Source organism: Cydia amplana, chromosome 1 (genome assembly GCF_948474715.1).
Source record: "Cydia amplana chromosome 1, ilCydAmpl1.1, whole genome shotgun sequence".
Taxonomy (NCBI): Eukaryota; Metazoa; Arthropoda; class Insecta; order Lepidoptera; family Tortricidae; genus Cydia; species Cydia amplana.
The window spans coordinates 6,407,392-6,422,573 of record NC_086069.1 but is presented as its reverse complement, the minus strand read 5'-3'; the positions used below and the strand labels follow the sequence as shown (position 1 = coordinate 6,422,573).

General features: G+C 36.0%; 1 protein-coding gene and 1 long non-coding RNA gene across 2 annotated transcripts; one reads left to right on the top strand and one right to left on the bottom strand.

Moving 5' to 3' along the window:
• Positions 1-143: 143 nt before the first annotated feature.
• Positions 144-11,877, bottom strand: LOC134662402 (protein Pixie). The gene is made up of 12 exons (XM_063518620.1): positions 11,793-11,877; positions 11,357-11,571; positions 10,690-10,905; positions 10,147-10,354; positions 9,111-9,297; positions 8,611-8,732; positions 8,192-8,292; positions 7,326-7,503; positions 2,634-2,755; positions 1,954-2,150; positions 1,137-1,371; positions 144-311 (listed from the first exon to the last, which is right to left on the bottom strand). The coding sequence occupies exons 2-12, from the start codon at positions 11,567-11,569 to the stop codon at positions 264-266; spliced, it is 1,827 nt and encodes a 608-aa protein (XP_063374690.1). The 5' UTR covers positions 11,570-11,571; positions 11,793-11,877; the 3' UTR covers positions 144-263.
• Positions 11,878-13,334: 1,457 nt separating this feature from the next.
• LOC134662493 (uncharacterized) lies at positions 13,335-14,310 on the top strand. Its single transcript, XR_010098075.1, has 2 exons — positions 13,335-13,563; positions 13,930-14,310. It is a non-coding gene; the product is annotated as an uncharacterized LOC134662493 (long non-coding RNA).
• The last annotated feature ends 872 nt before the right edge of the window (positions 14,311-15,182 follow it).

Here is a 15,182-nt window from a genome sequence, read left to right as displayed (position 1 = left end):
GCACCAAAACATGCTTATTGATAAGAAACCTCTTCTGCATTTCTATTCTCCATTTGGCGAGTTATAATTTCGTGTAAAATACAAGTGCTGCAAGCATTTATGTTTCGTAATAGGTTTAAAAATAAATAATAATTACAAATGTTGTTGTATAAAACTGATTTTTTATTACAGTAATATAATGGAAATACACGGATGGCGGGCCATCACGGTTGTGACAGATACAGTTCCGGCGAAGATTATAAATATCGTGGTGGTTCCGCGGTCTAGTCCTCCAGGAAGAAGTATTGGCCTGCCCGTTTCTGTTCCATGTCCTGAAACAAAAGGGAAAACATTTATACCTACGCATAAGTATATCACCGACGACACCGACCTGCTTTCCATATAGGAGCATAGAGAAATATAGTAAGACAAAAGAGTGCTCACTCCATACATCAGTTCAGACTATTAATTTCAGTGTCTACATCTAGCATCGAGTAACGGAATTATCAGTACTGCTACTTGACAATAGATGTAGCAGTACTGATAGTTCCGCTACTCGATGGTAGATGCTAATAGTCTTTTTGGTACTAAAACTGATGTATGGAGTGAGCACTCTATGTATTTTTTTCTCTATGGTAGGAGTTAAAAAAACAGTCTGCAGGACCTGCAGTGATTTTAACTCATAACTATATTTTAGGTGTTGTCATAATTATTGCGTTCTATTTATGTTGACATGACTGCAGAACAAAGGCAATTTATTTATAGAGTTGTCTATTTTATTAGCACGACCGGAATGCTGCAGTTGCCAAAAAATACACAGACAAATTCAGGTCAAAAAACCATTGATTTGCAATTGTTTTAAAAATATGGAGATATGTACGAACAATCGGAAAACGCGAAATTTACCTATTACACTTGTTTCTTGTTTGATTCCAGTGATATGAGCAACATTATATATTATGTCCTAAGTATATAACTTTCGAAGGCAATGCCATCATTGCCATCTGGCCAAGTCTTAGCGATTGTTGGTTATGCGGGCTTTTGGAGTGCTAACTTTGACAGCTGTCATGTGTGCACAGTTCACAGCTGTCTCCATATCAAGGTGGATAACTTCTACTCTATGGAGTAGCATGACAATCCTTATGTATTGAACTCACCTTCACAGAAGAATGTTTATTGATCCTAGGTCTGAAGTTGTTAGGGTCCCTCCTGAACGTGATGCCCAGCAGCTCGAGGAACTTGTTCATGCCGTTGAGCAGCGACTGCGGCGCGTGCGCCGTCGCGTCCGAGGAGGGCGTGCCCTCGAACACGATCACGCGGTCCGCCAGGTACGTCGCCATGATGAAGTCGTGCTCCACCACGAAGCCTGTCCGCTTCGCGTGGAGGATGAACCTGCGGGAACGTAATATGGGTACCTACTGTATAGTTACTAAATTTCCATTAGCGACAGAAAATACACATTTGTCCTGTATTAAAGTTCTTAACATGACCTTTACTTATTTTAAGTTGAATCTATGAATGAACTAGTATTTAAGCATAAATGGGATAATTACCATCGTATCAATCAAGTTAGCATACGTTTTAAATGAATAAATATTATCTTATGTTATAGTTCAAATGTGTAAGGGAGTTGGTTACTTAAGTACACAAAGCACTTCATAAAACATCCAACAGTCCCATAAACAAGGGAAAACTGAGATATAAAAGAGTTAGGTATCTGAAGCAGGACCAATTTTCTCCATGTATTTATTAAGTTTTGCCAAGGATTTAAAAAAGATATGCCATTACCCAGTAGCTCTGATATATTATCTATAAATGTGTGGTTATTATTAATTTCTTCGTGAAATGGCCCTTGTTAACTTTAGTTTCAAGTTGTTCATATGATTATTTTACAATGTTTACTCCTCTAGTGAACAATAAAGAATCTCTGCATTGAACTGATTGTAAACATGAGTACCAAATAAATCTGCTTACCTTTTAATAACTTTAGCTGCAACCAGACGCTGTTCAGAGTCAAGGTAAGCAGAGGGCTCGTCAATGAGGTACACATCGGCGGGTTTGCCCAAACACAGAACCAGCGCCACTCGCTGCAATTCACCTCCCGACAGGTTCTGCACCTCCTGGTCCATGATCTCCTCAATCTTCATTGGCTTCATCACATCCGTGATAAACTGGAATAAGAACAAAATTCAAATATTAATTGGGCTACAGAGCTGCTTTTACACATCACACACTTATGTTATTAATTTTTAACAATTATACTTCGTTTTTTTTAGCATTAGAAATAAGGTAAACAATCTTGATGTGTCTTTTAATTGAAAAACACATTTTAAAAATATGTTACGGTAAATATGTAACAATTATGAATCTAATACGATCTTTTATAGTCTTCTGCTTTCATAAGTAATAGTTATTGATTTTTAAAAAGTGTTTTTCAATTAAAAGACATGTCAAAATCGCTTACCTTCTTTCAAGTTCTTCCTAATGCTTAAAAAAACGAACTATAGAAAACGGAATTCTTCAAAGCAATAAAAAACATTAGTGTAATCCTTGCATTAATCAATTATATAAATGTTTTATAATAAGATGGGGTCTTAATATCCAGATTCTTGCCAAATCCATGGAGTGGAGCTACCAGCTGGCATGAAACTTACCTGAGGATGAATGTATGCATCTCTAATTTTATCATGCAGCAAGCTTCGGACTAAGCCCTGTGACTTGGGAGATATCTTCTGTGGTTTATAACTAATGTGCAACTGCGGCAGGGTGCCCGCACCTGAGGAAATAATATACTATTATATCAACTACATTTTAAACATAAGTTACTTTACATAATAGTTGTTGTTTTTTAGTGAATTAATAGGAAGACCATTCGTTTACCTAGATACAAAATTATAAATAATACGATTTTTCTTCAAATCCATGTGTTTTTACACCATAATATTTGGTGGGAACAAGTGCAATTTATAAAAATAATGTGCCATAAATTCCACATTAGCTAAAGTACAGTCCTTCCGTCAATATAAATATATTGACATAATAATCCTTGTAAATTGTATATAAACATGTTTAACTGGTTATATTAAGGTATTACAATTGATAAATTGAAACAGTAACACAATAATCTCGTCAAATATGAGTAAGTCTTTACGGCACCCGTGCTGCGTTTAAATAGTTAGCAGTCTACGAATATTAGTATTTTAGCACTATCAAACGTACGCATTCCGTTGCAGGGCATTTAACTGTATTGAACTTGTATGCAAATAACTCTAATGCACATTACCATCAGTGGATAATGAAGACTCCGCGTGTCGTAAACATTTTTGGAACACAGGATGAAAATAGAGATCAAATAGTTCAGTTCTAGCCATACCAATTTTTAACAATACATTTAGTTATATTTCGATAACACACTTATAACCTCAACACGTAAGCAAAACCTTTGTGATCTGTCATCGAAAAATATCGTAATACACGTAACGCTACATTTATTTAAATAAACAATGGAGATTATAACACCGTTTTCTTTAGAATTCTATAAAATTCATTTTTCACAATGAAGCGAAAACCGATTGACAACTTTCACAAAAGTGACATTTGAACGTTAGTGTTGCCACATGTGTAAAAAAATCGATATCAGGCGCGTTCAATCAAGATACATTTTTATATATATATACTTGGTCAACCAGATCTTGACAGTAGAAAAAGGCGGCAAATTTGAAAATAGTAGGCGCAAAGGGATATCGTCCCATAGAAAATTTGAATTTCGCGCCTTTTTTACTGTCAAGATTTGGTTGACCAGCTATAATTCGTTTTTTTTAGCATTAGAAAGAACTTGAAAGAAGGTAAGTGATTTTGACGTCTTTTAATTGAAAAACACTTTTTAAAAATCAATAACTATACTTGGTCAACCAGATCTTGACAGTAGAAAAAGGCGGCAAATTTGAAAAATGTAGGCGCGAAGGGATATTGTCTCATAGAAAATTTGAATTACGCGCCTTTTTTTACTGACAAGATTTGGTTGACCAGTTATATTACTTATGAAAGCAGAAGACTATAAAAGATCGTATTAGATTCATAATTGTTACATATTTGCCGTAACTTATTTTTAAAATGTATTTTTCAATTAAAAGACACATCAAGATTGTTTACCAAATTTCTAATGCTAAAAAAACGAAGTATAGTTTGTCAAAGGACTGTCTCATTTCAAACATAGACAGAGAGAATCAGACTATCTTTGTCTTACACTAGTACTAGCAGTCTAGCACCCAAAAGAAAAGGATAAGTATAGTTTTTTTTTGTTCTTATTTACTGCCAAAATGGTTTGACCAACTCTAATAATAGGGAGTATTACTGCAATGTATTGCCGCCAGAGTGCAGCACTAGTGACTTAAGTATACCATAGAGTAACTTATACATGACTGTACCTTAAACGGTTTTTTGATAAGTTTTCACAACTGGATCGGGCATGAGGGGTGGGGGGAAATGACCGAACGGGATAGTCTTATGAATCTTTCAGTAGGAGTAGCAGCGAAAGCGCTATTATTGTTTGTCCTTGTCACAGTCTCACATTTTTTTTATTCCCCACCGTAAATTAGTATGGATTATGGTGGGCAACAAATAAATTCGACCAATCATATTGTCGCATTGCGTATGTTTTGTCCCTCACGGAGGCACGCGTATACCACTTCTATAGGATCCTACCTTCTATAGTTTTCATTTCACAGGCAATCAAATATGACATTGATACATGAAGGCGGTTTGTTTACAAAACTCAGCTATCTGCCTCTTTATCGCTCGAATATGCAAGACTGACAGAGGGGTTAGATAACAAAATTTCGATTCTCTCATTTGCGGTAGACCCTTAAGTGGTATCCAGACGAGACAATTTTTCGCCAATCTGATGAAATTCTCCGATCGAATCAGCAGGTGCGGACCATGAAGTTATATTTTTTAAACTGGAGCGAGTTGTCACTTTTTTTGCCATACTCATTTGAACCTTATCACCGAGACAGAAAGTTGTTCGTACCAGACTAGAGAAAACGGTCCACTTGAGATAGAAAAACCGGAGCCCTGTGTCTCACTCGCACATGTTGCCAATGTTAAAAAGATACCACTGTGGTAGAAATTATATCATTAAACTACTGAATTTAATTACCTTCTTATACAATTTTAGTGCTATATTCAGATTACAGTTCTGATATATTTTAAGTAATTTGTAAGTAATTATGATGCCAATATTATTAACTGATTAAACCAAGCGCATACACAGCAAAAAAAACCTAAATTTTAGTATGGTAGGATTTGTAGTAACTTTAAATATTAATTGGTATCCCCAATTTGATGACATTTCTTCAAAACACGTGAATGCGAAATTTCTTAAAAATTGTGAAGAAATGTTGTGTTAAAGGTTGTTGGAGTGAAATAATTGCTAATTGTGGAATATTGTTTCACAAGAAAGCCACAATGATTACATTTTACTATAAAAATACAAGACAACATTGTCAAACTCATTAGGGTGACTATGATGTCGGCACGTTGTGAATCGGTCTCACAGAATTCTTATTATTAACGTAGGTAATGTAAAAGTAAGTTTAACTTAATAGGTATGTCTTTATTTCGGCATGTTTAATTTAAGATTTGTTATAGAATACCTAATTGAAGGGATGTTTACAAAAACAACATAACTGCTTAGAGCGGTTGTCATTTTTTTTAAGAACATGTTAATCGTTTCAGGTGTCAACCAGTGTAGTCAGTTATGTTGTTTTTGTAAACATCCCTTCAATTGCCAAAATTAAAAACCAAAGTGCTTAACTCCTTAAACATTACAGACTCTCATTTATACATAATATTTTGTTACGGAAAAGGTGTGTCAAACTGTTCATATATATGCAATCGATTCTTTATAGGTAGGACACATTTCCGTCAATAGAAAAAAGGCACCAACTTTAAAAAAAACGTCATATTTGCTAAACAGATCTTCAATGACGCTTACACTTAAAAAAAGCTGAAGTGGACAAAAGGGAAGCCTACCTTTATGAACATACCATGAGTGAGTGCTAAGGGAGCGTTCAAGTATTATGTAACGCAATTTTTGGACACCTCCCCCCCATGTAACGCGCCGTAACGTTTTTCGGTACCCCCCCTCCCCCCTAGTAAAACGTTACGTAACCACCAAGTGACCATTTTTTTACCTAAAGGCCACAATTATGTGGCGTAAAGTACTTACCGTAAAGTGGCGAAAAGTTCTGAAAGGTTAAAAAACAATGTTACGTAACGCGTAGTTCAAGTTCAAACCCCCCCCTCCCGCCCCTGTAACGCCTCGTAACGTTTTACAAGACCCCCCCTCCCCCCAAATTCGTTACGTAATACTTGAACGCTCCCTAAAGAGGCCGACTACAAATGAAAGAAAAAATCCGACTACTTAAAATTTCACTTTATTTAGAAAATGACACACCCTACTGATATATTTCATGTTATCCTAATATCCCACATACAGATGTCTTATGGTCACCCTAATTAGAACGAGATGCAGGGCTCTAGTTTGACTTCTCATGTTGACACACTTTTTGGTCAATGTACTCGATCCAGTTTATTAACTCTAAATCCGTGGTGCGGACACATAAATGCCAATTTTGATAGTAATTATCTATGGAATGCAAATTGGCCAATTATTTTCCTGACCAAATCGACCGATTTGATCAGTCCCGTTTGGATACCACTTAAAGTGGGAGTCACTTATTGTGGGAGTGGCGCGCCCTACGCAGACTTTCGCGTAATATTCCCTATTGACCAACTCGACTTGCTTAACTGCAGTTTTTGGCCGATTCTACAAAGCATTTACAGAGAAACGTTGATGTGTACTGCGTTTTAGCATTAATATCTGGGAGACCGAGCTTTGCTCGGAAAACATATAAGAACTCAAAAGTGGATAAGCCATTACCCGAAATAAATCTCTCTCTTATTTCCGTCATAGGTAAAAACAAACACAATATATAACTTGGTCAAGCAAATCTTGTCAGTAGAAAAATGCGGCAAATTTGAAAAATCGCGGGTTAGCAACACATACCATACTTTAGTTTGCTTTACATTGCTACTGACATATCCAGCTTGACAGACTATAGTTTTAAATTGGAATTGAATGTGACAACTGTCTACAACGAAGTATGTAGGTACTGAGGGGCTACCGCGAAAACCAAATTACGCAAATTGCGGGGATCTTTCTCTTTTACTCCAAGGCGTAGTTAGAGTGACAGAAAAATGCCCACAATTTGCGAACTTCGATTTTCGCGGTTATAGCCCTGTGCAGTCTGTGCAGAGTCTGTACTGTACTCTGTGTTACATACCTTCTTCAGGTTCCAAGTTGCCAGCCAACATTCTGATAAATGTCGTCTTTCCGGTTCCGTTCTCTCCGAGCAAAACTAAAATCTCCGAGTCTGAGAACTCGCCGGGTTTCACGCGAAGATAGAAATCTCCCATTTTTTTCGACATTTCCGGGTACTCATAGTGGTTCATTCTTTTTATCTAAAAACATAAAATTTATGTGTATTATGCAATGATTTATAACTCAAGATAGGTTATAGGCGTTCCAAAATTGAAGCGCTTAACTTGTGACAAATTGGACAAGTTGCCTTTAGACGCGGCTGGACAAGCGATAATGTGCACGTGCTAAAGAGCTCCCGCACACCGAAAGAGAAAGAGACGACCTTATGTTTAACAACGAGTGTGACTAAGTTGGATGGAATGAGAAAATTAATCAAAAATAACAGATTTCTTCGTAGGCACAGAAATAAATATGGAAGTATTTTTTGTACTCCTCAAGTATGAGTATAACCTATCTATGGTTATATAATATCATTGGTATTATGTATTACAGGAGCCAATTTCGCAAAAGCTTCTCTACCAGCAGACATCTCTTTAACTTTACGGCAACTATTAACTGTGCTAAACGAGCTCTAGGTTTATTCAAGAAGTCGGCTCCCCAGAAGTCAGATCATTCTCTACATATAAGTTTGTATTATTGTCAGGCATCTCTAGAAATACTCCTTCTAGAGATGACTGACAACAATAGGCATCTATTTTACCTATAATATATGTATGTGCAATGTATACTTATTCATTCAGTTCATTTCATTCACAACAGAAGAAAAATCTATTTAAATGAGTAATGATTATAAAACCTCGCAAGAATTGAGTATAACAAAATACTGACCTCTTCTTCAGTTGCGGACTCGGCAACCTTGAAGACCAAGGATTCAGTTCTAAATCTCATGTTTTCAGTGGGCACAAACCCATCAAGGAATATATTGATACCTGAAAAACGGTACTTATTATTTTTTTTTTTTATGGGGTTTTCTTATACGAACTAAAATAAAATTAATGGCCAGGTAGTATACAGTTACACCGCTAGTAATAAGCCGCAAAAGCATGGCCACTTTATGAATGGATTTCATAATGCGTCCATTCCCTTAATTATGCTGATAAATATCTGAACATGAGCTAGCCACCTTGGTCAGCATTTTAGTTTAATGTATTTGATGGTTACTGTACTTATTTAAAGTTTTAAACGATAATTATTTATATTAAGTGTTGTTATATTCAAATTGAAATCAGTTAGTATTAGAAACAAACCTTCTCGTACAGAGAAAGGCATAGTCACAACACCATAAGCACCGGGCACGCCATACAGACAGCAAATAAAGTCAGACAGGTAGTCCAGTACTGACAAGTCATGCTCCACCACGATGATGAACCTGTACAAAAGAAACACATACACTTTAATAGTTTATTTAATACAAACTTAATTATAAAAACTAAATATAACTAGGATAACATAGGTTATTTTCTGGCATTTAAAATTTATTTTAGCAAGCGTTGTAAAAAACAGTCAACGGTTAGGACTTAGGACGGCCTACACACCAAGCAACATGGCGAAGAACATGACATGGGTCACATGGCTTCATATATTAGATTCCATGAGGATATGGTTGCATGCTGCAATTTTATTTTTTCTTTACTCGTTCTACACATGTTTGTCATAGGCCAGCTAGTCTACTGGATATGGGTATCACGATCTTACAAATATTTTTTTTTATGACGTTCTTAAGTGAGAAAAGGCAAATAATCCTTACTTATCAGGATGGATGAGCGAGCGAATCGTGCGGGCAGCGTTGAGTCGCTGCTTGACGTCCAGGTAGGAAGACGGCTCGTCGAACATGAAGATGTCCCCGTTCTGGATGCACACCATGGCAATGGCGAAGCGCTGCAGCTCCCCGCCGGACAGCGCGGCGATCTCCCGGCCGCGGATGTGGGAGAGATCTAAGAATAAGCAATTAAAAATGTTGTTCTTGCTGGAAAAACCATTAAAACTAATAAATAATGATCTTCTTGGCGTAGTCCCGGCTTATTGCCTAGCTGGCCTGCTGCCTGCTAGGCCGTATTTGTTTGGTTTTCTCACGATGTTTTCCTTTACCGAAAAGCGACTGGTAAATATCAAAAGATACATCGTACATAAGTTCCGCAAAACACCATCCTCTTAAATATTGATTCATTCAAATCATTCATAAACCTTTCATGGTTTGTCTTCCCGCAAGTAACAAGTAACACCCAGGACTAGACATTGAAAGTACATATTTTGACTATACTATAAGGTACTTATGTAAAAATACCACCACTGTGACAAAAATAATCAACTATGTTCATTTTAGTTACCACATGTCTTAACAATATAAATGTGTCATGTCCTTTGAGCAGAACAATAGATTGGGCATTGGAATTGAGCCAAATGAGAACTAATTACAAATCTGTAGACTGTCGAAATTCACTACTGGATAAGACTTGACTTAAGTAGACACTTTTTGCTATAAAAAATATTACTATGTAATAATAATATTGCATTATCAATTTTATAAGTTATCAAATACCTATATCTATGTATGTGTACATACTTAAATTAATAAATAGTGTTTCGTAAGTTGATAAAAACGTGCTCAAACAAAGGATATAATATCTAGGTGCACATAGACAACTATTCACCTTTGTATAATTTTGTACTTAAATTGTTGTTATTACAGAGTACAATATGTTATTTACATTCCAACTACACTATTGCTTCTATTAAATTGAATAAATAAGGAGATACACACAAACAAATAAAATACAACTCACCAAGCATCTTGCAAATTTGATCTATATTGTTTGTATCATTTTTCCTATCCAACAGTTGTCCAACTGTTCCTTTCACAGCCTTGGGGATCTGGTCCACATACTGAGGCTTGATCAGGGCCTTCAGGTCATCCTCCAGGATCTTGGTGAAGTAATTCTGCAGCTCGGAGCCGCGGAAGTGGGAGAGGATCTCTTGCCAGTCCGGGGGATCCTAAAGACAAGTTAATTGAAATTAGAGATCTCGTCAGGTTACTTACATAATACATTTAATGATCAAATAAGATATATTAGATAGAGAAATACCAAAATGTTTAACTCTTGTACAAACTTTTAGAGTAGACATTTCGAGCATCCTATGTTAATAATCAACACATTATCACCTAAAGTATATGTATAAAAAAATAGGAGCTTTAAGATACAATGACTGTTTACAATCTTGCTTTGAATAAATGATGAGTTAATTTAATTACAAATTGTCGTCTCTAATTAGACAATAAAGTTACATTAATCATGCCTATATATATATCTGTCTAAATTACATCTTACAGAATAGCGGCCCAGATTGGGCTTCTGTTTCCCAGCAAGGATCTTCAGGGCAGTAGACTTGCCAATACCGTTCTGGCCAACAAGCCCAAGAACTTCACCAGGCCGCGGGATGGGCAGGCGATGAAGTTTGAATGAGTTCTTGGAGTAGCGATGGGTTGTATGCTTTTCCAGGTTTGACGGGATGTTGATGATGGTAATTGCATCAAATGGGCATTTCTGTGGACAAATTGTATAAAATATTCATCTTACTCAAATAAATTAGGATTGCAATGAAGTCTTCTTGTGTTTGATAGGAAGCCACCATCAAAACACAAATGTTTGTACTTCCAGTAGAATAGTAGATGCATTAAAATAAATAGAAATCTGGTATATGTGCCTACAATACAAGTACCTATTGTGGTCTAATTGGAATATTTCAACCTGGTACGGAAACACTGCATTAAGACATGCCATATTGTTGAACGTGGTAGTACTAATATTTCGAATATTTGCAACAGATTGTAATGTGTTGATGTTAAAACTATACCAAAACATGGCACAGTGTTTGTGACTTTTCTACCTAGGTTATAACCAAGGTAGGTCTCTAAACAGCTTTTGATCCTGGATAGAAATGGAATTGATTAGCATAAAAAACATGTAATGACAATTACAGCTTGAAAGGTCTTACCTTGACACAAATACCACAACCGATGCAGAGTTCCTCCGAAATGGTGGCGATCTTGTCGTTGGGCGTCACCTCGATGCAGAGCTTGCCCATTCGCACCACCGGACAACTCTTCTTGCACTCCTGCCTGCATCGCTTTGGCTTGCAGCGATCGGCGTTCACAATTGCGATACGCGTGAGCTTGTCCGTCTCCTCATGTTGTTTATTTCGAGACATAACTGTCAACGAAAATTAACTATCAAAAAACACTTTTTAAACCAGCTGTAATTAACAATTCAACAATTTCGTCTCATATGTGGCAGAATTTCATACATAACCTCAACTTGTGTTTGGTGTTTGCAGTTTTTATAAATTGCACACTGTAGTATTAAAAGGCAATTAAGGATAACGTAAGTACTACGTATAAAATTTAACTTGGGACTTGTAAAAAAGCGTATACCTGGTAAAAGAGAGCGAACGTTGGCGAAATCTTGCCTACGTTCGCGTGTCCCTTTACTTTGAAATGTCAAAAGGAATTATTTTCTTAGTCTTGCAGTGTTGCCAGAGCGCTTCCAGCGTATGTACAGTCGTACGTCAAAAAAGGTACGATTTTGATAAAAAAGGTACGGTTTTTTTATTAGTAAAATTTTCTTACAGAAACAATATTTCTATGTAGGTGGGGGGTATGGTGGGTGGATGAGTATAGTTTTCCTGATTGTTACTGTCTGACAAATTGGTTTGACCAACTATAAGTGTAGTGTACACGTCATAGTTAACCAATTTTGTTTGCATTGATATAGGTACATGAAAAAAAAAATTGTCAAGCCATTTCCGTCAGTTGAAAAAAGCGGCAAATCTAAAAAAAAATGGTGCGAAGGGTTATGATCCAATAGAAAACTTAAATTTCGCGCCATTTTATACTGACTAAGTTGTTTGATCGGCTATAAATGGCTGGCTGAATTTTGACTACCTGAGTTTTGTAATCTGGATAATAATGCCAAATAAAACGAAATACACTCAGATGACTATAGCTGGTCAAGCAAATCTTGTCAGTAAAAAAAGGCGCGCAATTCAAATTTTCTATGAGACGATATCCATTCGCGCCTACATTTTTCAAATTTGCCGCCTTTTTCTACTGACAAGATCAGCTTGACCAAGTATAAGTAACTTTCTACTGGATATGCAAAATGTACATAAGTATATAAATTAATTAATAAAAAGAAATGCATTTGAATAAGATTGGTAAGATAAACAAGTTGGCAGATAAGTAACAATAATTATGTAACTTCCCTTTTTAATAATAAAAGTAGGATTTAGGTACCTGACAGCCCGAGAACAAATTCTTTATCATTTTTTTAAAATCTTTTAGCGTTTTATTTATTCCTCGAGCAACTGCATTAGAAGCAATCTCAAAGCAATATGAATAATATTACACATAAATTATTTAATGTAGTTTTATGGATAATTGCCAATAACCTATCAGGGTGCCATGTCATCTTTTTCCATTGTAACATCTATTCTATTGTACCATGGTTTGCAATAAACGATATTACTATTACTATTAGCAAAGCACAGGTAAGAAAGACACAACTGCCGACTGCAACTAAAGAAACGTGTATTTTATATAGTACATGGTACTTTTTTATGGTGGCTATTGTTGTCAGATTAGATATTTTGCCCTGAACAAACCATCCTGAACCAATATAACGAAAAAAAAAGTTGATAAACAATTGTACATCAAAAGGTACGGTTTTAGTACGATGTACGCTGCGTACAAAAAAGGTACGCAAGTTCAAAAAATAGTACGTAAAACCGTACTAAAAGGTACGATCTGGCAACACTGTAGTCTTGTCACATTCTTGTCATGACTTTGTCTATCTTGTCTACTTGACAGTTTTATCTAGTTATTACTAAAAACGTTCATATATGAAAACCATTTCGTTAGAAATTATGGGAAAAATACCTATAATAAATTAATTGTAAATTACAAAAATTGTATCTACATAATATTAACCCATTCATGGCCACGAACCGCCGAGCGTACACAATACGCCAGGCCACCATACAAATCGTTTTTAGCTAAAACGCATGACTCAGCTTATGGGTCTCGAGCCTGGCGCGAACGGTAAATAAATCGCCGCTTATGAAGCCGGCCAGTTGGACAGCATTATGCAACATTTTTACTAACCACCGATTTTCTGTGCCTATCAAAAAAGAAACTAATTATTGCAGTTTGTAGGAGTGAATATTTTTACTTTCTACAAGCGTTTAATGTCTGACCAAGCTAAGTTGGTAGCAAATTTTATAGCCCAGCCTGTGCAAGTGTTAATTTAAACGTCATAATTTCATATAAGTATGACATTTAAATTACACTTAGGTACTCAGCCTGTGCTATCAAAATCGCTGCCAACTTAGCTTAGTCTGATTCTATTTAACTTGCCGTGTTTTTTGTTGTTGTTTTTTGGGGCAAATCTTGGAAGTTAAATTAGAACCGTTTCCCGATTTAGATGAAATTCAACAAAGGTGAGTTCAGGGTTCCAGAATTCGTAGCCAGGTCATTCGAATGAAGCAGGTTCGGGGTCCAGTTCATAGCACAGTCGGTCAGGTTAGGCGGGTTCAAATTCCGGTAATCCATAGCCATGGTCACAAAATACGAAATCACTAAACAGCACAGGAGGAGTATAAAGTCGCCAACGAATAAATCGTGACTAAATAATATTTTCCATGTTACTCCAAAATACATCTCTAATAGGGGGGATGGGATGAATCACATCTTGAACTCTTGTGACAAATACCACATGAAAGATAATACCGCCGCCGCCGTTCGGATGCATTCCTTGTTTATTGTCCAAGTGTGTCCGATAAGCTTACACCTGGTCGGTCATTATCTTTGTTTTGGTAAACGCCATTATATTAGTAACAATAGAGAACTTAAAATGTATTATAGTACTTACTTTCTAATCTGCCGTAGAAACCACGATGTTTGAAAAAACTTGTAAATATTTGTCACAAACTATTTGTTATACAATACATATTAGTTAGTGGTGACTGTTTCAACCGCCTTGTTCTATATTGAAACGAAAAAAAATTAACTTTAACATCATTGTTAGTAGGTAATTGCCTAAGATACAATACAACGATCACCAAATATTATGACATAAAAGTACAGTGGGAAAAATCCTCGTTGCCTTACCCCTCATACAAAAGAAAATATTATTATACTACGGCTTGGTTCCTACAAATTGTTGCTTACCATCATCCAAACAGTAATCAGTTGTAAAATGGTACAATATCAAACAGCTTCAACATGAAATAAGCTTTAAAACCAGCCAATAAAGTTTATTTTAGCCTGCTACGGAAACATTAGCAGTTTTTACAAGTAGCGCCAGGCCACGGTGACCCATACCTTGAGCCCTGTCAATAACTTCTGAAATATATATATTTTTTGTATTTTTTCAATATAGATTTTTCTGTTTGCTTGCATCGCATTATGTATCTAGAATTTCAGTATATTTACTATATTGCACTGATAGTAAACCAAACTTGAATATTCGAGACCCTGTTTTCATTAAAAAAAACGTGTTTATAATTTTTATCCTAATATGCCTTATAGAAATGATTGTTAGCTTCAGGGATGTTGCGGATGCAGATTTTTTGACATCCGCGGATGCGGATGCGGATGCGGATATTTAAAGGCTCACATCCGCGGATGCGGATGTCAAAATTAGGTACTTAGAAAACGTCAAATATTACATTTTTAGTAATTTTTTATTAAGAAAACCGAAACGTTTAGTATTTGAGCAAGAATATAGGTGCGTTATATTTAATAAACAGTAACTTCGCCGACTTT